Source organism: Tiliqua scincoides, chromosome 2, assembly GCF_035046505.1.
Source record: "Tiliqua scincoides isolate rTilSci1 chromosome 2, rTilSci1.hap2, whole genome shotgun sequence".
Taxonomy (NCBI): Eukaryota; Metazoa; Chordata; class Lepidosauria; order Squamata; family Scincidae; genus Tiliqua; species Tiliqua scincoides.
Window position 1 is genome coordinate 95,261,190 of NC_089822.1, and position 22,724 is coordinate 95,283,913.

The 22,724-nt window shown below is 45.7% G+C and overlaps 1 protein-coding gene across 2 annotated transcripts in view; it reads right to left on the minus strand.

The window, feature by feature from the left end:
* Nucleotides 1–9,643, minus strand: part of PIGG (phosphatidylinositol glycan anchor biosynthesis class G (EMM blood group)) — a 57,821-nt gene extending 48,178 nt beyond the window's left edge. For both annotated transcript variants that reach the window (XM_066614535.1, XM_066614534.1), the window contains exons 1-4: nt 9,484–9,643; nt 6,795–7,000; nt 2,836–3,045; nt 824–1,012 (exon numbers count right to left, since the gene is read on the minus strand). In XM_066614535.1, the coding sequence (XP_066470632.1) occupies nt 824–1,012; nt 2,836–3,045; nt 6,795–7,000; nt 9,484–9,631 (753 nt within the window). In that variant the 5' untranslated portion in view covers nt 9,632–9,643. The remainder of the gene's footprint in view (nt 1–823; nt 1,013–2,835; nt 3,046–6,794; nt 7,001–9,483) is intronic.
* Between the last annotated feature and the right edge of the window lie 13,081 nt (nt 9,644–22,724).

Here is a 22,724-nt window from a genome sequence, read left to right on the forward strand (position 1 = left end):
AGAACATCAGCGCATAAAAATTGCATATACCTAAAATCATATATACCCAACATTGCCTTGAAAATCCCTTGCATTTAGAAAATACATACTGTCTCTTTAAAAATCATGATTGCAGGTGGGAACTGAAACCAATGGAGAGAACATCAGCTTCATTCTCCAATCTCAGGCTCGCTTTCAGATATGGATTCAGGAAGTGGAATGGCAGGCAAAACCGCCCGTACTTTTTAAACTGCTGTTTTGTTTTTTGGTTTGCCAACAGCAAGAATTTGCACAAGTCAACTGTGCCTAAGATGAGGAACAACTCAAATTACTAATGTTTTAGGTACATTGGTCTCTACATATTTTATACTGAGAAACAGAGACACACCCTGAGAGCCAGAGTGGTGTAGTGGTTCAGGAGGTGTACTTAGACCTGGAAGATCCAGGTTCAAATCCCTCCTCAGTCATGAAGCTTCCTGGGTGACCTTGTGCAAGTCACTTTCTCTCAGCCTCACCTACCTCACAGGGTTGTTGTGAGGACAAAAGGAGGGGAAGAGCTGAGTAAACCACCCCAAGCTCTTTGGAGGAAGGGCGGTATAAAAATGTGAAAAACAAAAAAATTAAATAAACGTCTCCAACTCAAAAGTAGAATCAGTGCACTTCACTAGAGCTGTCATCCTATGCCCATTCACCAGGAAGTAAGACAGGTTGCACACAGTGGGCTTTGCATCTAACATACATAAGATCAAACTGTATGTGAGAAAATGTCTTTTGACCCTATATAAGGCTTTATATGCAATTCCTATTCCCACAATTCAATCCCCATCCACAACTTGCATTTTACCTTGGAAAGAAGAGCTGTATGAATCTTCTGGATAATCTTATCCATTTCAGAGAGCTTGGGCCCGACTAAGGGACTGTTTGGTCCACTCAGATGTCCAATATGGTCCAGGCCTAAGTAGTGAAGAATGAGCAAATCCCAGTCTTCTCTTTTCAGCACATTATCCAAATGCCTGGTGACATTATCATCAACCTGACAGTAGGGGAAAGAAAGCAAAGACAAGTTAAAAGCTCCATCACTCTACCCCTTCACATTACTCACACTTCCAGGTAGAGAGAACAAGACAGCGGTCTCTGAACAGTACTACTGAAAAGTGACTGCCACTTTAAAGAATCCCTAGAGTCAAGAAGTAGAGCTTTTCCTATAGCATACTGCCTTTCCAGGGGCAGGGATAGGAATGCCCATTGGAATGCTTCCTCCCCACAAAATAAAAGGAAAAACATGTTCCAGTTAAAGGCTGATCCCTTCTCTCAAACATGCTAACTGTCAACACATGAGAAACTGCTTTCCTTTGGGGCGCATTCAAACACAGAGCCCATCACCCACAATTGGTAAGTACAACACATTCAAACACAGGCCAAGGAGAGCTTTGCCATGATTCTGTAGAAGCCAGCTGTACGTCAGACCACTTAATTCTCATCACTTGACAATTCTTATGAACCTAACTGCACTTTAAAGCCTTCAGATGAAGCTTTGTGGGTGAATGAACTCACCCCCCCCCCCACACTGATTCCCACACATACTAATATGACAGTAACGGTAGCTTTAAAAGTCAGCAAGATGAGTATAGACTAGGGTTTCCCAAAGTGGAGGCCGCAACCCACCAGCAGAGAGCCCATGTGTGGCGGGTCATTAGCTGGGTCTTCCCACCCGCCCCCGGGACCAGTTGGCTCCAAATCAAAACCATTCCAGAAGGGGGGGGGTGCCAGCTAAGTGACAGTGCTGGCCAGAATGACTTGCTGGGAGCATCTGGAGGCCTCTTCCAGGTCATGCTGTACCAGTAACCCACTCTATTGGCCTTCGTGGACCTCAGAAGCATCTGGAAGCTACTTCTGGTTTTTGGTGCTAACTTCCAGTTTGATCGGAAGTAGCTTCTGGACACTTCTGTGGGCCATCCTGAGGACAACAGAGTGGGTCGCTGACCCAGTGTGAACCAGAAGAAGCCTCCGGAGGTTCCCAGTAAGTCATTCTGGCCAGCGACGTTATGACCCACAGAGGATGAGGTGGGTCATGGCTCTGGAGAGACTGAGATAGATTACCCACACAGAGTCGTTTCCAAGAATCATTGTCCACAGATATGCAAAGGGGCCACAGCCAAATAGTAGAGCACATTCTGTACTTGCAGACAGTCCCAGATCTGATCCCTGGCACCCACAGGGAAAACTACCTTGGATAGTCATTTCACATTTCATAGAAGGGAGAGGTAGAAAGCAATGTCCCCTCCAGTGCTCAGCTAGAACAACTGAATACGCTTATTTTATCCTTACCTCCCTTCTCTTTTGTACCATTATCAGAATACACACGCCACCTTGAGTGCTTTGACCAAAGTGACAGAATGCAAAAATATAGCTAAACAAATGAGAAGGCCGTGGAAGACCTCTGCCTAAGGCTTTAGCGAACCACTGACAGAAGGGGCACATGGACCAACGGTGGCAGCCACAAGCTCATTCCAAAGCCTCAGGGAGTTTGCCCAGACAGAAGCAACGTTTAAGGAAGACCACATACAGAACATTTAGCGCCTCATGGGAAAGGTGGGGGAAGATGGAGGCTGCCAGTTATTTGACTGCTTCCAATTGCCACAGAAACAGCAAAACACCCAGCTGAGACACAAAAAAGAAAAATCTAATTACAGGTTTGAGAAACGCACTGTGACTAAGACGTTGTTTAAGAATATGGCAGCTTCCGACTAATGGCCAATACACATTTCAGATGCGCACAGAAATTAAAAAAAAAAAATTTCATGCCAGCAATTATTTGCAAACTGAACAATGAGGCTTTCCTCAGCTACTTCTTACCTCTGTGTAGTCGGACACAAAAAAAGATGTGGTTCCATCATATTCCACAAAATGCTTTGGAAACAGTCTAACCCAGGTGTCGTCCCCATAGAAGATGATCCTTTTTCCAGCTGTTTTCGCCTGCCAGATCACGTTGTCTTCCAACAAGGCTGGAGAATTGAGGTTCGTGACAACATCAATGAAGCCTGGGATACTGCCCGTTGTCAAGGCCTGCAAACAGGCACCCCAAAAGAAGGGCAGGGGAAATGTTAGAGAGGGTTTGGTGCAGGGAAGAACCTGCCTTTGGACAAGTGTGAAGTCCAGGCATTTAATCAACCAATACTATGGCACTTCCATTAAAAAAAAAAAAAAAAGAACTGGTAGATTAAAGAGAACAAATTTACACAACTGACAAAGGCAGTGGTCACTGACCACACTAGAGCCTGAACAGAGTTTAGATTGGAGCCTTGGCTATGTTTGATTGGTTAATTGACTAAATATTACTTGATCAGTCAAATAGTGATGTTGTCCACAAAGCCTAAATACATCTTTGTGTAAATGACATCCACCTTTTTAATAGCATCACTGTGCCATTCAACAGCATGGGAGGAATGAGTGGCTCGAGCCCCACTCCTGCCATAATCTGTCGCACATGCCCACACCCCCTTATTAAGAAGCAGACAACCTTGGTCCTAAAATAGCCTTCCGTCTTCTTCTGCCTATTCTCTCCAATCAAGCCACATGGCTAACAGAGGCATAGCTTGGAAGTTCCTAAACTTTACATAAGAGTTGGGGGGGTGGAGGTGGCAGCACTTCTAGGATTGTGCCGCCGCTGAGAAAAAGGGGGTTTTCCATATACCTGGGGGTCACATCAGACCTCTGGAGCAGTGATTTTCAACCTTTTTTTATAGCACACTGACAAGGCACTTAAATGGTCAAGGCACACCATCAGGTTTTTGACAATTGACAAGGCACACCATGCTGCCAGTGGGGGGCTCACATCTCCCATTGGCCCTATTAATAAATAACCTTCCGCCAAATTCCTGTGGCACACCTGTGAACTACTCGCGGCACACCAGTGTGCCACGGCACAGTGGTTGAAAATGGGTGCTGTGGAGGGTGAGGGTGCCATGGCCCCCTCTGTGGGCCTCTCTGCCCCTCAGAATAGGGGGACTTTAAGGAAGTCTCAGCAGTAGAAAAGCCTACTTTTAACAAAACTTATATACACAGTTCCCAGGCACCAGCATTAAGTATTTTAGATACCAGATCAACAGCTTGAAAAGATTCCAGTTCTACAGCAGAAACAATGTAAGCAAAGACATTATCAGCATAAAGCCATTTCAAAACAAAACTCCAACACCACAACAGTCACACACCCAACAATCAAGTTAACTGTTCACATAGTGGCTGTTGACGTTTACCAAATCCATTTGCTAAAAAAAATGACATCAATAGTTAGGACAAATTCCCATTTTCCAGAAACAAGATCCACCTTCAAACATCTATTTTGAGATGCAGACGGTAACATTTTATTTTGGGGATTTCACAGTAACTTTTTTTACAAGCATAAAGCTAAAATTAATTGCAGCAGCTCATTAAGTCCTAATAAGACACTTCTCGATGCTGCTGGAGGATTTAATTAGAAACTCACTGAATGCTGGTACTAAAGAATGAATATTCAGCATTAAAGGCCCGATGAACAAGATCTTCCATGTTCTATTCCAGCCTCTGACCTCCAGCCCTGAAGTCGAAATTGGCTACAAAATACACCAAACAGTATGCACTCTAGCAGATGAAGCACACATTCTCCGCATTATTCTTTAACCATCTTATAAGACCCAAAACATGTAATTGCTTTCATCTATGTGAATACTTTTTGAATGACTGATAAATGAAGCCGACACAATAAAGTTAGAGATTAGAAACACTTAAAATAAGGCTGGGTTTGCAAATTTCTTGCTGCATTTCTCCCCGTCACTCTTACAGCATTTGTTGAACGTGTTGTGCAAGGTGTTCTAAGCTATTTCAGCTACAATCCTACACTTTTAACTGGGACCAAGTCCCACTGGACTGAATGAGACTTTTAAATAGACACTGCAGTGTTACATTGCAACAGCATTCACTGAACTGTTTTATACATGATTGACTGCCCTGGGCATCTTTTTTTTTCTTTTCTTTTTTGCTGAAAAGGCAAAATATAGACAATACATAAAAATACAGATTTCTGGAAATGCCCTTTGCCTCAAATTCAAATCTGAAGAGGTAGCCGTGCTCCAGTGCCTAAACCTTTCAACCTAACTGCAGTTTTGACTTGGTGTGTGTTGCAATGCTGCACAGTAAGCTTCATGTCCATGTTTCAGCTATAAAATATCCCATTTTCTGACATGCCCAGCAGTCATAACATAATACAGTTGCCCAATTTCTGCTAAGTAGTTTGGAAGCATCGTACACTTTTGGTCATCTATTTTAATGTACAGATGACCCAACTCCAGGTTCTACATGTAATCAGGGTGTCTTTGTCTAAGCCCACTTTGAGTTCTCTAGCGGGGGCATGGGGAGTCATAACCATTTTGAGGTACAATCTTGTGATTCTGCTTTGGGCAGAAGTGTCAAAATAAGTGTTCAGTTTTAAGCAGTCAATGTGCCTTGGACTATGCTTGCGCCAAAGTCTCATTTGGAAGGATCAATTCTGATACCCCAGTGAGAATTCAAGGCCCAACCATTTTCACTGCATACAGGTGTCGTACTCCAATATAACCACCTGAATATTATGTTACTTCATAAGATAAGATATTATAAGATAAAAGTTGATAAGCGCATTGACCATCCATGAATGGCTACAGGTAAGAAAAAAGGATGTGAGAAAATATCCATATCCAATATCCTGGGGCACACACACAGTTTAGCTGCAACACCACTGAACAGGTTATGTTAAATCAGTGCACTATTTTACAATGCTAATTTCCGAGATTTGGGGGGGGGGGGAGAAGAGACTAAAAAGGACCCTTCTTTCCTAATCCCAACACAGAAAGCCCTTTTTTCCACAAAAGCAGCTCTGAATTAGAGTCACATTTCAAAATAGCACAAGAATACAGGAATACAGCACAACTACAGGAATGATTTTTGGTTTAAATAAGCTTTTCCAAGCAAGACACTCTCTCAGCATGCAATTCATCATGCCATCAAGCTGAAGCTGTCCAATGTCTGCAACAAAACAGGTATGCAGTCTTTTCTGCCTTATCTCTTGACCTCCATACGGATACGGCCCTGTTTACTGCCAACGCTTTCCTCCATAAAATTGATCTGGCTTCCTTTATGTTCACTAAGGGCATACGGATGGCTTCTCCTTCACGTCCCTCAAATGCCAGAACAGTGCAGTTACCCACGCAGATTATCTATAAATGAACTGCAGATTTGACCTCTTCAGCTCAGTGATGGCTACTGAACAGTCCCTAATGACCCTCAACAAGTAAAACCTTAACATTTGATCCAATGTTTCAATATGCACAGCACTGTTCTAAGCATGTTCACTCAGAAGGCCCTCTGAATTCAATGGCATTTATTCTTCCATAAATTATTTTAGAATTGCAGCTACCTTACCGTTTGTCAAAAAAGCAGAGTAAATGGATTTGAAATAAATTTAATTTTGAGATATATTTTGAATACAGGCAACATTTACCTATTGGTACAGGAAGCTCAAGGAGCTATTATTCTATTCACATGCAGTTCAGATCAAAACAAAGTTCATCTTTCCTGCAATACACCCACATCAACCAGGCACATTATTCCCAAAAATTTCCAATATTTTTAGTTGGCTGTTTTTATTACTGCTTGGAGACAACGGTTCCTCTAAGCCAGAAACAACGTAATGCTGCAGGAAAAACACAAGGCAAACTCTTACATTCAGAAACAAGAGAGGTGAAAGAAAGCAGTCCAGAATCAGCTACAGAACATTAAATTTCCCAAATTTCAAAATTTACCTTAATTCGAGGCATGGTGACAGTTGGTGGTTTAGCTTCTGCCCTGAAACTATGTGATGTTCCTCTTTCTATCAGCTGTGTGGTATGGGGCATGAACTGTTTACCTTTGGAGCCGAACACAAAGTCATCTCTCAGGGCATCAATTAACACTATGACCACCTTCTTGAAGAGAGGACTCGGCACCTTGCTCCAGTTGGAAGAGGATCCTAAAAAGCAAACACATTGTATGAAGCACTGTACCAAGCCAACAGTTTGTTTGCAACGTAAATGCTCCTCTCAGTTATAACTTTTTCCAAACCCCTTTGGAGATCAGGATCCACAAATATCATCACTGCAGTCACAAGCACAGCAAAGAACGTTATTCTGATAATCAGTACTGGGCTGCAGACTCCAGTAAAGAAAAACCGCTATATTTTGCTATTGCTACTTCTCGCTATTGAGCAACTACACCACTGATGCCAAACCTGCCCAACAAGATTATTTCAGGCGTGTTTTCTAGTTGTACAAGTGTAATGGCAAAGAAACTGGGTGGGTGTTTAACTTGCAAAGGGAGAAATGCAGGTGCTTCAGCCTGTTTGGAAGCCGTACAATCCGCCTTGAAAATCCTTAATTCAACACAAGGTAAGGGGACAGGCTGCAGTTAGAAAACAAAAGGGTCTTTTTATAAGGTCAGTGACACCTGTAACATATTCCAGGGAACTACTAGAAATGATGAGCTACCAAGTGCAATGGCAATGTGTAGAACTATGAGTTCATGTTTATGTACGCTTACTAATGTTACCTGATCAGAGACAAGTGACTGGTCTAACAAATATGGAGAAATGGGAAAGGATGGCAAACAGAAGACCCTTCAATATGTGGTGGGGTAAGCAGGGTCACACATCATGCAACATGGGGTGTGGGTGTCCACACATCTACACTTAATCCCAGTGATACTTCTTGCTCATAAAAGGGAATGGGAAACTGCAGAAGTTGAGCACGGGCTCACATACAGTCCACATTACAAATGGTAGAGACACACATTCCACAGTAAGTACTGTGCAGGATTTCCAGGAGGCAAGTATATGAACTGGCCCTAAAGTTCCGCTCAATAGCGATGCTCTGAGAAGATCAGTTAAGTGGAACCTATAGGAAATTCACTTATCTGGTATTTAATGGGGTGGAAATATTTAATCTGGCAAAGCAAGGAGCAAAGATCCCCAATTATAAACTGACTTGCTGTCGCTGGAGTTTTCCACCTTTGTTCCACAGAACACTGTAGGCAGTGAGAAAAAAAAATCAGCAATGGCAGACCATTAGCCCATTGACATCGATCTTCCCCTCCAAAATGCAGATGCAGCAGGAATCCTCGACAGGTTGCAGGCTGCATTCTCAGGACACAGTGGTTCACTGGCTCCGTATGTGAACCAAGGGTACACACCAGAATCTTTCACAACACGCTGTGGTGCTTCAACGGTTAAATTGGGAAAGACTTCCCTGAAGGCAGAACATTAGAAAAACTGTGTACTAAAGGAAATGTATCAGGGCTTACAGCCTCCTGAAGCCTAAACTGGGTTTGTGGAGGAAATTCAGCAGGAGACCAATAGTCTGCCAGCATATTCAATCACAGCAAATGCATAGTCTGAAAAAAGATCTACTCTGCTGCCATTTTCATAAACACCATGGAACAGAATTCCAGCAGCATTAGCAGAAATTGCTGGAGAGTTTATAGGGGGCTCCATGCTCAAACAGTCACATGCATGTTTGGGGCAATCGCACGGAGGTACTATCATAGCAAAATAATTATGGGACGCAGACCTTGCCTCCTATTCCCAAGTGCATCCAAACTTACTCTATTTCCCAAAATAATGAGATTCTGCACAGCCTCAGAGGTACAATAAAGAAGTTCTGAAATGAATGAATGAATTAAGGCAAGAGGTAAATAATACCTAGTACCTAAAATCTTTGGCAAACTGACTTGGAAGTAAAGCTCACTGAGTTCAGCAGAGATGGTTTCCAAGTGAAGAGGTGCAGCATATAGTCTTTCAGGACCCAATCCTACCCAACTTTCCAGTGCTGGTGCAGCCATGCCATTGAGGCATACACCACATCCTGTGGTAGAGGAGCAGGGCAATGTTTGTTCACTTTCCTCGGGACTGCATGGGCACTGGAAAGTTGGATAGGATTGGGCCTCTGTTAATAACAGAGAGAGAGCCCGACTTACAGCACAATCACATACATGTCTACTCAGAAGTTCCCACTTTAGTTCAATAAGATGGACTCCCAGGCAAGCACGCATAAGATTGCAGACGTATTGATCAAAAATCAATTAGGAGAAATTACTAACATGGGACATGACTGTATTTATTTTACTGTGCAACTATCACATGCATAGAAGGCCTGATAAACTGCAGGCCTGATCCAGAGTGAATCCAGACTGGACCCGGGGCTGAACCAGAGTGGATCCAAACGGAACCCAGGGCTAATCCGGAGTGAATCCAGGACTAATCCACAGTGAAACCAGATTGAATCCAGGGCTGAGGGCTAATCCAGAGTGAGCCCATGTGAACCCATGCGGAGTGAAACCAGAGTGAATCCTGTAGTTTGGGGGGATTAACGCAGTGCAGGGAAGTCCCTCCAGAGCCTGCGGGGCACAAGGCAGCAGGCTGGGCAGGAGCCTCCCGGGAAGCGCAGCGCAGTAGCCACTCACCCGGCGGAGGCGGCTCCGGAGGCGGCCCGGCGGGAGCCCCGGCCCGAGACCTCACCTGCGCGGGGAAGAAGCCCCTGAGGAAGAGCGCGACGCCCAGCGCCTGCACCAGCAGGCAGCAGAAGGCGAAGACCCCCGAGCGCAGCCGCATCGCTCCCCGCCGCGCACCTGCACGCCCCGCCGTCGCCACACCCTGCGCCGCAGGAGAGGACGGGCAAGCCAATCAACGACGCCCGGCCGCCCCACGTCAGCAGCAATTGGCTGGCGGCGCACCAGTCACCGGCAGCGGGGACACGGAACAAACTGCCTCACACTGGCGTCTAAGCAACGTCCAATGGGAGCAGAGGAAGGGAGGACTACATTACCCAGACGGCTCTGCGGCAGAGCCAAAGCACAAGTCCCTGCTGCTTGTGCGGTGAGTGGCTGGCTGAAATGCTGCTTGCTCTGCGCCCTCCCCTCATACCTGCCTTTGCTAGTGAGAAGGGGAGATGCTCGGGCCGTGTGTGTGGCTTTGAAAATGTTCAGTGCAGCACAGTCCTGTGCATGTCTACTCAGGAGTAAGTCCCGTTTCGTTCAATGGGGCTTGCTCCCAGGAAAGTGTGCAACAGGATTGCAGCCTTAGTGGGCACTGCAAGCACTACTAGAGCTCTTCAGGCCTCTCCCTTCACAATGTATATAAAAGAACATGATCCTATGCATGTCAGAAGTAAATCCCATTGTATTCAATGGGGCTTCCTCCCAGGAAAGTCTGTATAGGATTTCAGCCGTAAGCAGGAGGGGTCTAGTGCAGCTGCATGCAAATACCACCCAAACGAAGCTAAGATACTAGCCTTCCACTACACAAGCCTAGAGTTGTTTACTCAGAAGTAAGCCCCATTGCATTCATTGGCCCTACTCTCAAAGTCAGTGTAGAATTGCAGCCCCAGTCACTTTCCAGGGTGCTGTGGGAGGAGGAGAGAACAGGCCTCTGACAAAAGAATTCTCAGCTAAGTTCCCAGAACTCTTTGAAGAAGGCCATGGCATCCAAACCCATTTCTGCCCAGCCCACTGGTGTACATATTTGATCCCTGTTGCGTATATGCAATGTTGGGCAGAAATGGCTTTGAACTCGGTAGAGAAAGCAAACTACGGTTTGTCAGGGAGATGGTTCTGTTTTACTGCAACAGATTGGCTCCCCTTTTGGAAACTGAGAGTCCGATCCTAAGCCTGTTGACTCAGAACTAAGCCCCATACTAGTCAAAGGGGCTTACTCCCAAGTAAGTGAGGCCTCAGTCAGATTTCACTGTATACATTCATCAGGGATGGGAAAACCCAGCATGACTTGACTGGAGTTGAGTCCCAGAGTCACCCCCCCCCACAACTCCACTCGAAAATGAGTCATAATGGGCACTTTCCAAGCCACCGAGTCACCCTTAAGTGACTAATAGATTCTAGTCAAGTCCCCCCTTTAAAAAGCCCACCACAGCTCCGCTGAAAAAAACAGGACTGCTGCCAGGTGTGTGTGTGTGTGTGTGTGTGTTCACTTTAAACACTCCCCGGTGTCCCTGCCCAGGGCAGGAGGGACAGTGAGAGAGTGGGCACAGAAGCAGCAAGAGGGAAGAAGGTTCATCTGCAGCAACTGTAAGGCTTACCAATCCTTGGCAGCCCTACTCAGTCCCCCCTAGTCCCCCTGTAGCTGGTCATTCAATGGGGCTTCCCCCTCCCAAATAATAACAAAGCTCAGTTTACAGGAGCCAGCCATGCAGTGGAAAGCTGTGCTACAAACCCCCCACCTTTCCCCTCCTCTGAGTTTCTGTAGCCAATCATAAGGCAAGAACACCCTTGGCTCCTCCTCCTGCCCTCCCTCAGCCAAAGGCAATATGAGACCGCCCATCCTTTTTGCAATGATAATCAGTTTCTTTCTTCCTATTAGAGACAGCCAAAAGCCCACTCATGTTTTCCCCCCCCCCCCACTCAGCTGAGAAAGGAAGCATTAACCTTTTCCTGCTTCCCATCTGGAACTTTCCTACTGCTCGCCCCATTGGAATGATGGCCCACAAGGTTTTCCACACCACAAAAACAGTAAGTAAGCACACCTAGGCACAGGCAGACTCAAGTCAGCATGCATGGGGATGAGTGCCTAGTCACGGGGACCCTGAAATGTCTTTTTCTGAGTCTTCCACACACACAACTCACAAGTTGCCAAATCACCCAAAATCATGCATTTTTTGGAACTCGAGTCCAAGTCACTGACTCGAGTTCCCAACCCTGACACTCATACAGGATTGGTAGATCTCTTTACACCTCCAGAAAGCAGCATTTGTTAGGGAAAACCAACTTGTCTATGCCGCATGTTTGAAACGCAGCTCGTGCGTCCCAGGCGCTATTCCAGTCCATTTTAAATAGAAGCCAGCAGAGAAGAAGAGGAGAAACCTGGCACTTCCCAGCTCCGTATCAGACACATGGGAAAGAGGTTAAAGCAGATGATGCTTCGATAAGCAGACAGAAATCCACTAAAATGGAGTGTTGGGAGAGTTAGGACAGACAAAAGAAAATATTAACTTTAAGAAACATCAACTATAGACTTTCACCTTCAGTGACTTTGGCTGCAGGTTTGGACCAAAGATTTCTCACATTCCTTCCTAAGTTAAAAGGAATCATTACAAAAGTCCCTTTTTCCTCACTACCAAAGTCGCATTAGAACTTTGATTCCCACCATGGCACTTTTCAGTGGTTGATTTACAAAGTGACAGGCCTTTTTAGTTCTCTTTTTAGCTTCAAAGTTGGTTTTAATTTCTACAAAATCTCACATAAGGTTCAATTTGCTTACATAAAGAGCCTCACAGTTAAAGCTCTCAGCTGTGTGCAGTAAAGCAGTTGGCTTCCCTGCAGCCTCAGAAAAGAGGCTTCAGAGAAAACCAATTGCCTTATATTCACCCTTCATTCAACAGCTGGAACTGGGTTGAATATGAGGCAAGGCTCTCTCTGAAGTCTGCACTCAGGACATGTAGCAAGCTATATTAAGCTTTGCAAAAAAAAAAAAAAAAACAACTGTGGTTGCTGCAACAGACAAGATTAGAAGCTTTCAACTCATGTCATACTTAGTGAAGACTGGCGGGCTGGCTCTAGTATCACAGGCCTACAAAATTGAGGGTCAGAAACATTTCCCCCAAACTTTATGGTGGTTTGATATGAATTTGGGGTGCCGATTCCAAAAATGGCATCCATTTTGCCCTATCACGTCTAGTTTTGGAGATATATTATAGCCTCATTAGTGAATGGTGTAGGCTTCCTCATGAGGAAGCTGCTTGAACCATTCACTAAAGAGGCTATACTATATCTCCAAAACTAGACGTGATTCAGCAAAACGGATGCCATTTCTGGAATTGGCACCCCAAATATACCCAGGAATTGGTGTAAAGTTTAAGGAAGCGAAATGTATGTTGGCCTGTGTATGCGGCCAACTGAGATGGTCGCCTTAGGCAGCAGATTGATGAGAGGAGCCCAACTTTGTCTGTTCCCTTATCTTCACTTCCCTTCTTCCTCCCATTACCTGGATTTGGGGGTGTGTGTGTGTGTGTGTGTGTGTTTCTGAAGCAGAAGAGAAAGCATGGAGGTGAAGTCTGATTATTTAAAAAAAACAAACCATTCTACTTTACTCTTTGCTCCTTCATCCCCTCTTCCTTTTCCAATTCAAAGAGAGGAGAAGAAGCTGACACATCATCAGGAAAGAAGAAATTTGGCAAACTTCCTCAAAAGCCAGGATGTTGTGGGCCAATCCTAAGTACTGTACATATATTTTCTGCATAAAAACATACATGATTTTTCATACATAAATTTTCTGCATAAAAACATACATGATTTTTCATACATAAAAACATGCATGATAAAAACATAAAAACTAAGATTACGGGGCTGGGGCACCTTCCTTATGAGGAAAGGCTACGGCGTTTGGGCCTCTTCAGCCTAGAAAAGAGACGCCTGAGGGGGCACATGATTGAGACATACAAAATTATGCAGGGGATGGACAGAGTGGATAGGGAGATGCTCTTTACACTCTCACATAATACCAGAACCAGGGGACATCCACTAAAATTGAGTGTTGGGCAGGTTAGGACAGACAAAAGAAAATATTTCTTTACTCAGCGTGTGGTTGGTCTGTGGAACTCCTTGCCACAGGATGTGGTGCTGGCGTCTAGCCTAGACGCCTTTAAAAGGGGATTGGACAAGTTTCTGGAGGAAAAATCCATTATGGGGTACAAGCCATGATGTGTATGCGCAACCTCCTGATTTTAGAAATGGGTTATGTCAGAATGCCAGATGCAAGGGAGGGCACCAGGATGAGGTCTCGTTATCTGGTGTGCTCCCTGGGGCATTTGGTGGGCCGCTGTGAGATACAGGTAGCTGGACTAGATGGGCCTATGGCCTGATCCAGTGGGGCTGTTCTTATGTTCTTATACAGTTGTGTTTGGTGTACACCAGCAGCGCTCAAAGTCGCAACCACTGTGCAATGGGAATGCAGTCCCCATCTAGGCCGCATCCAAGCATTCTGCCTGGGCACCACACAAGTCCTCCTTGAGGACAGGGACCTCTGGGCAGTCAAGACAAAAGGCGGCACAACAAGACATCTGGCCAGACGCAACTGCCCAGAGCGTCCTGTCCTCTGAACGAACTTTGCACACTACTGGGCGGAACGGAAAAGACCACTCACCAGCTGGACGGATCTGCCCAAATGCTGGACCCGGCCCCCAGGGTGGGGTTTGAGCAACCCTGGTGTACACCGTAGGCCAGTGATTTTCAACCTTTTTCATTTCACGGCACATTGACAAGGCACTGAAATTGTCAAGGCACACCACCAGTATTTTTGACAATTGACAAGGCAGACCATGCTACCAGTGGGGGGGTGACATACCCCATTGGCTCTACTAAATGTCCTTCCCCCAAATTCCTGTGGCACACCTGTGGACCACTCGCAGCACAGCAATGTGCCATGGTACAGTGGTTGAAAATGGCTGCCATAGGCCAAAGGCAGGATAAATAATTTGGCAATTTACATTCCAAAGATAGCCCAACCACAAAATCCCTATATAGCTAGTATTGGTGCAAGCAGATTGCCCATGTCAAGTCCCCTGCTTTCTTTTGGCCTGTAGGCAAGGGAGGCAGTATTTGTTGAATCGGGCAGTACACCTGGATAATCAAATGTGCTAGGGATCAGTAAAGCCATTTGGGATGTGCAGGATGCAGAGGGAAGCCAAGCCCTCTTCCTAACCAATGAGCTCAGGTTTTGCTCTAGTAGTCCAAACAGAAAAGGGCAGAATAGTGGTTGTCTAATCACAATTAAGCTACATATATAGCGACAAATACAACACATCACTACCCTCCCATCCTAACAGGTATGCAGGAGCAAGGAGCTTCATTAATCAAAGTTTCTGTTTGTTCGACCAACGGTGTGTATTAAGCAACTACCTTTAGATTTCTATATAGTTGGATCACCAGAGGCAGGGTAATGGTCAGCAGTTGGTCATGTTGTGCACTGGCCAAACAGCCATGCCGATCCCTAAATGCTCAGAACTGGTGGCAGTGGTAGCACTTAATGTGCCATTGAGGTGAGCAATGGGTGCCATGGGGCCCCCAGTGACCTGGTATCAGTACTGCATAGCAGAGCAACATGGCTATATATGATGCACAACACACGACTCCACTCCCTGAAATTCTTGAATATGAGTTTCCTTGGATTTCCACAGAATTCCCCCCCCCCATTTAAAATGGCACATGGGGGATGGGGGCTTGGTTGAAATTGAATCAATGCTAGGAGCAAACTACTAATGCTCTTCTACCATGGTTTCATCTATTTTGCAGGGGTGCCTCCTTGTGCTATTTCTAATTAAACCTAAGCTCCAATCAGGGCATGTTGCATGATTCAGCACATGCACAACTGGACCCTAACACATCCCAGAGCAGACCTCCAGTTCTTACCCACTGCACCAGGATACTGACCTGGCATATTATGCAACAAGATCAGACCATCATGAGTCAGCCATGCTTTGCCATGCTTTGAGACATACAAAATTATGCAGGGGATGGACAGAGTGGATAGGGAGATGCTCTTTACACTCTCACATAATACCAGAACCAGGGGACATCCACTAAAATTGAGTGTTGGGCGGGTTAGGACAGACAAAAGAAAATATTTCTTTACTCAGTGCGTGGTCGGTCTGTGGAACTCCTTGCCACAGGATGTGGTGCTGGCGTCTAGCCTAGACGCCTTTAAAAGGGGATTGGACAAGTTTCTGGAGGAAAAATCCATTATGGGGTACAAGCCATGATGTGTATGCGCAACCTCCTGATTTTAGGAATGGGTTAAGTCAGAATGCCAGATGTAGGGGAGAGCACCAGGATGAGGTCTCTTGTTATCTGGTGTGCTCCCTGGGGCGTTTGGTGGGCCGCTGTGAGATACAGGAAGCTGGACTAGATGGGCCTATGGCCTGATCCAGTGGGGCTGTTCTTATATTCTTATGTTCTTATGTTCTTATGCCGCCACAGAAATGCAAAACACCAACAGAGCCTTGTCACCTGCACAGCTGTCACTGTCACCACTACCTCACCGGTGCCAATAAGGGACTAGTTTGGCAGCTCTGTCACCCGGCACACAACCTTGCTGCGTCCTCTTGCCAAACTTATCTTTCAGGCGCTTAATCCACAATGCTTGTATTCAATCACCTGCTAGAAGAGTGACAGAAAGGCTCCGACAGAGGAAATCCCACTGCTCTTTGCAAGAGAGCATTCAGACAAACTGTGCAGCCCCAGCATTCCCTGGTGGTCTTTCTTTTGGAAAATGTTGAAGGCAGGCAGGCAGCATTAACTTCTTCCCTGGAAGAAGAGGATACTAAGGAGAAATCAGGAAAGAAACCGACCTTATCCCAAGGCTGCAACTATGTGCAAATGGAACTTGAAACACCACAATCCTGTGCATATTTATCAAGAAGTAAGCCCCACTGAAGCCAATGGGATTTACTCCAAAGCACTGTAAATGGAAATAGGATTGCAACTCTTAAATCATATTCATCACCATTTGGATAGGCAGGTAATGAAGGGGATGGAAAGGACCAGGTAACCATGTGTGTGCATACATACAAATTTTAAAAGATATCCTTCCTCACTCCTGAAGGACTCAAGGCAGTCCATTAAAATAATAAAATGCATTGCAGTTCAATCACATGCATGTCTGCTCAGATTACATCCCATTCAGTTCAATGGAACTTCCTCCTCAGTAACTGCGCATAATAAGTTTGCAGCCTTACGGAGCTATAGTCAAGGATGGCTGAGGTTGCAGCTGGCCACAAAGGGCTCAGAATAAGCGTGATATAAGGGCTGATGTCAATGACAACTTCGTGGCAAGGAGATGGGAAAATCTGCCCAGTTTTCTTGGTGAATATAATACCTGGCCCAGCCTTATGGCCTCTTGAGTGAAATGCCTGTATCTTCATGTCACCACTGGCAGCTGCCAGGGATGTGCAATGCTGGCACCCAGATATATATAATTGGCCCAACTCAGAAGGGAAAAGCCCAAACCAAGCATCTGCCCCTGCCTCATGGAGCTCCATTACGCAGAAGCTTTTTAAGGCAGCCCTCATGCGGAGAAGTTTTAAATGTTCCTCCATGATACGTCCTGCATCTGATGGTTCACCTTTCCTGCCCCTTCTCCCTCACTGCTCCAACACAAGCACAGAAACCAAGAACAAATTCCAAGGCCAGCCGTTAGCAGAGGCATCAGTGCGGGAAGGAAAACCCAAACCCTCCCTGCTCTGTTTCAGAAGGCATCATAGGATTCCCCAGGAGGACCTAGAGAACCCTGGATCATGCACTGGCCAAACCATACAAGACTAGAAACCCAATCATTGAAGGCTCCTCCCTCCCAGTTTCTTAAACCCAGAAGCAGCCAATGGGGATTCTGATCCAATCGGTAAGGAAGTAGGGCCATTTTAATCCAACCCCTGCTGCTTTCCAAGTTTTTTTTTTATTTAAAAAACAGGAAGAAATCTTCAAAGTTCTCCCTTATTGGACAAGCATGGCACAGGCGCAAATCCTTCACATCCAAAGGAAAGGCTGGGGTCATTCTACAGCACTGGCAAAACTGATATACTTATGAGTCAGAAGTTATTATGAGTCACTTTGTTGCAGTTTCATCTTGAATATATATAAACCACCAGCAGACCTTTGAAGCTTGCTGTGAAACTTTTTCCACCTATTCCGTCCCTGCTGGGGCTGAAAACATTTGTGCCTCCTGCATGGAAATGGTAGGTCTGGCTCATGTGCTGCCTCTCGGAATGAAATGGAATAACTCATAGATCCAGCCAAATATCCACTGGAAGCAAAGAAGAATGAAGATATCATTTTGGTAGCTGCAAGACCAAACCGATCTGCTTTCTGATTCTTTGGCTTTTATCTAGTTTGTGAATAGCTCTGGGTGGTGCTTTTCAGACTCCGTACAGCCTGAGAAAAAAAAGTCAGAGTGTTCTGCCTGCCAGTGTTTCAAGCCCACAGGATGCCGTCGTCTGTGCAGTTTTCAAATACACACTATTTGTGCCACCCAGCGCACTCGGCTTGAGAACAATACCTCTCCCTCCTGGAATGGAGATGATGCCACAATTACCCGAGACCACAAGCTCTCCCAGAGCACCCGTGGAAACGATGGAACAGCAATCAGGGCTTTTCTTAAAAGGATATTCAAAGTCTTTGCAGTGTCAATAGCTTGTTGCCGTCAGCAAGCCGCAGAATTCCTGGCCACTTAGTTCCTGCAGCAGAACTAGCCTACAGGATACCAAATGCTGCCTTTTCTGATGAAAGTTAATTTGTGGTCATGGAATTTAAAAAATGTATACTTGTACACTCAAGAGAGTGCTAGGGTCATCCAACATTCAATTGGAAGAACGATGCCAATTTTGCCAAAAGCCCCAAACAAACTGGATATAGGAAAAAAAAACAGCTAAGAAATTTTGTTTGTTTTTTCATATGCATCTCTCCTAGGGAAAAACCAAACTCTTTCTTTTTAGGGGGGAGGGGGTAATCAGAACCTATTCAGAGGGAAAACATTTATTCACCCACTACTGCCATGGTCCTGATCCAGATGGGGGCCCCCATGTGGCTGATTTAAAAAAAAAGACCACACACACCCCTTTGATTCAAAAAGCACCCCTGTGCTTCTGTCTTTTATAATAATTTGTCCCCAGAGGGAAGCTGCTGTTAACACCTCATGGGCAAAGGAGTAGCTGGGGATGCATTTTTGTCAGCACCACAATGAGGGGAAAAGGGTTAAAGCCCTGTTCCCATTCACTGCATGCATGATATACATCACGGCCACTGTGGCTACTCTTTTTTTAGAAGATGTAAGCACAACAGTGCTTTTAGAATCTGGCCACCACCACCCCAAGTCTGTCTGGCTTGAAACCCCTTCCTAATCTTTTGGTCCTGGTGGGGCAGCAGAAGCAATAAACAGTTAAAGAAATACAGTATTTAAAATGATCTTGCTTTCTGAGAATGTTAACCTCAATCCTGTTTTTAATGCCTCAAACCTCCTGTATGTAGGGAAGCAAAACCACAACGGGAGGGAGAGGTGAGTTTTCATACTTGATCCCTGCTATGATTTTGATCCCAATGGCAGTCCCCCCCCCCCCAAAAAAAATGACCTTCAATTAAAGATTTGTTAAAACTGAAGATAAAGTGTGCCAGAGAGGGGACTGGGATAAAACCCCTGATCTCCATGATGTGGAGATTTCCACTCACAAACTACCATTCTGTCTTCCGCATGTGTTTTTCTTAGATGCTTTTGCTACTCATACAAAAATAGTGATGTGCAGGAGTTTGTGACCTGCTAGAACATCTGTACCAGTTCCTCAAAGGGCCTTTGTAGGAGGAAGCCGAATTTTGTTTCAGGTCAACTACAACTGCATCTCTGTACCTTCACAACCCAAGAGCAGGGGTGCCCAAACCCCGGCCCTGGGGCCACATGCAGCCCTTGAGGCCTCTCAATGCGGCCCTCAGGGAGTCCCCAGTCTCCAATGAGCCTCTGGCCCTCTGGAGATTTGTTGGAACCCGCACTGGCCTGACGCAACTGCTCTCAGAGTGAGGGTGACTGACCACTCGTGTGAGCTGTGGGACGAGGGCTCCCTCCACTGCTTGCTGTTTCGCGTCTGTGATGCAGCAGCGGCAGCAAAGGAAAGGCCAGCCTTGCTTTGCGCAAGGCCTTTTATAAGCCTTGAGCTATTGCAAGACCTTCATTCATTCATATAAGTTCATCTTTAATATATTCATTTATGTAAATTTATTCAAATTTTAAATGTAAATTAATTCTTCCCCCCCCCCAGCCCTCGACACCGTGTCAGAGAGATGATGTGGCCCTCCTGCCAAAAACTTTGGACACCCCTGCCCAAGAGGAATCCAGTTGGTTTTCCTTTTTTCACCCATTTATTTTGAGGGTCAACCTCCACTGAGTGGTGACCTTGGCTTCTGACGCACCCTTCATTTAAATTGCTTGTCAGCGTACAGCATACATAGCACATCATCAGGTCTCTTGCAACCTGCTGACATACAGTGTGGGAATTGGAGCATTACAGCAAGAAAGCGATGCCAAGCAATATTATTTGCACAAGGCCATCGCTTCCCTGTTGTCAGCTCGATACCTGCCTTCTTTCCCAGCGTAACAGAGTCATTACACAAAGTGCTCCAGTGGTGCAATTTTCTTTCCACGCTCTATTGTTTTTGCAGCATGACTGAAGACCATTTCTGGAGGATAGCAACAAGCTCTTCGACCTGCTGGGAAGTTATGTGCCCTTGAGAAGTCTCAGTAATAACATTTGCATACCACTGAAATTAAAGCACTTGTATTCATCATCTATCAACCAGAGCACTCACATTACGCTTGACACCAACAGGATTATTTTCTAAAGCATAGCTAATAGTGTTTATGGTACACAAGACTGAGGATGTAACGGCATCAGCCCTCAAATGCAAAGAACTGGCTGGCTACGAATAGCCCAATCCTATCCAGCCCCACGCTCGGGGCTCCAGCAGAGCTGAAATGGCTGTCACTGGATCCTATGGGCACTGGGCTAGCGCTGGAGGTCTCCTTGGAACAGTGGCGTCACTAGGATTCACGTCACCCAGTGCGGGAGGCCTGCACGTCACCCCATGCAGTGGGTGGGGCAATACCCCTGATGGTGGGCATGGTGATGTACCATCGCCCTACCCCCACTGGTTTTTTGGCTGTACCTTTTGATAGAACACTGATATTTCAATGCAGTTTATTTCATTGCATTCTGCATGAAATAATTACGCATCAATTGATATATACACATCAATTGATATATAACATGATGGTATTATTCCTCCAAACTCTGATTTTAGTGATTTTGAAAACTTGTAGAGTCACACACATATACCCGTGTCAACTTACTAACACCTTATTGCAGCAGTTCTTAATCTTTTAGCACTGGGACCCACTTTTTAGAATGACAGTCGGTTCAGGATCCATTGGAAGCGATGTCATGGCCAGAAGTGACATCATCAGGCAAATTAAAATAAATTATAAATGATTAAATTAAAAGAAATAATTAAATAAGGGGGAGCCAGTCCTGTTCCACCAAGTGAATCTTCTCTGTAGTCTGCCTGCAATAACACCCCCCCCCCAAAAAAAAAAAAAAGAATCAGTGAGATTTCCAGCCCTCCTCAGTGCCCAGTTTAAAGTTCTTCTATTTCAGGCATATCAAGATAAAGACCCTTCTGGCTTTATCTTGCAAAACAGAAAACATTCCCCTTACCAGTTCAAGCCTTTTTTTGTCCTTTTTAGTGAGGAAGGGGAGGCTGCCTTCTGTAGCATTTGTTGCTACAGTTCCATTTGTTACTCCAGTTCCATCAGATTGGGACCCTTCTGGTGTTCTCACATTCCCCTTTGCCTGGCCTGATCACAAGCCAAGGCATGTCTGCCTACTCATGAGTAAACGCGACTGTGAGGCTGCTTCGCTTTCCATCGGGCTCAATAGACCCACAGCTGGGAGGGAGGGACCTCCTTCTTGGGTGTTTTGGGAGGCTGCATTCATTGGATCAGGACCATTCTGATATTGTTGGAGTCCTCACAGCCTGCCGTTTCTGACAGACTAAGGCAAGTCTGCCTATTCACGAGTAAACGCGCAATACGGCTCGGTTTCACTTTCCATAGGGCTCCATGCATTTTTTCTTTCCAGGTTTTTGGCCATAACTTTTGAAGGAAAGGAACTATTTCAATTTGATTTTTTGCATTGCATTCTGCTGGGGAGTCCACATCCAACGGTGTATGGCATGATGGGTTTACTTCTCAAATCGCAATTTTAGCGCGTCATTCCCCAGTGCGCGTCACTCCCTCTTATGTGTCACCCGATGCGGCCCGCACCCCCTGCACTCCCCTAGTGACGCCACTGCCTTGGAAGAAGGGAGTATTAGCTCCCTTTCCCTGATAACATTGCTGTGACGCCATTGGGTCTCCTTGGCTCTGTGCCTGCCTTTGAATGGGTGCAGAGTCAAAGAGGCCCATGTTGGGCTGCCCAGCCCAGGAGGGGGGACAGGATATGGTGGAGGAGGCTGCTGCTGTCTTAACCCCCTCCCAACCCGATCCCTCTCTCCACCTGCCCAGTTCCACCTTCTTCCCCACCCTCCATCCATCCTGAATCGCTGTCAGGTGGCCGCATAACTTAGCATAACAGAAGCACCAGCTGCTTCTGTGGCATCCTCTTTGCCGCTAAGACCCAGCACTGATGGCCCCTCCTTGCAGGGTGCCACAGACATGTCTTATGGCATGTTTTCAACACCCAAAGACAGTAGTACGGGTGTACCACCAGCGCTGGGCCCAATAGCATTAGAGCACGTTAGCTCTACCTTCTCTCAGAACTGAGACCCCATCCACACAACTAAGTACCACTGAATGCAAAAGGGCAGAGTCAAAGGACTCTCTCTTTGCCAATTATGCATGCTTCCAGAAGAGTAAGTAAGGCTCACATGAAACTCCAGAGTAGCATGTCTAGCAAACATGTTAGAGCCTTAGGCCACCCCTTGTTGTTTTCTGCTCTAACATGTTTGCTAGACATGCTACTCTGGAGTTTCATATGAGCCTTACTTGATCTTCTGGAATCATGAATAATTGACAAAGAGAGAGTACTTTGGGCAGCATTTTGCAAACTGCATTGTGACCAAATTTTTGGTGGGTCGCAGGCCTGTGACCAGAATCCACTTCTGGG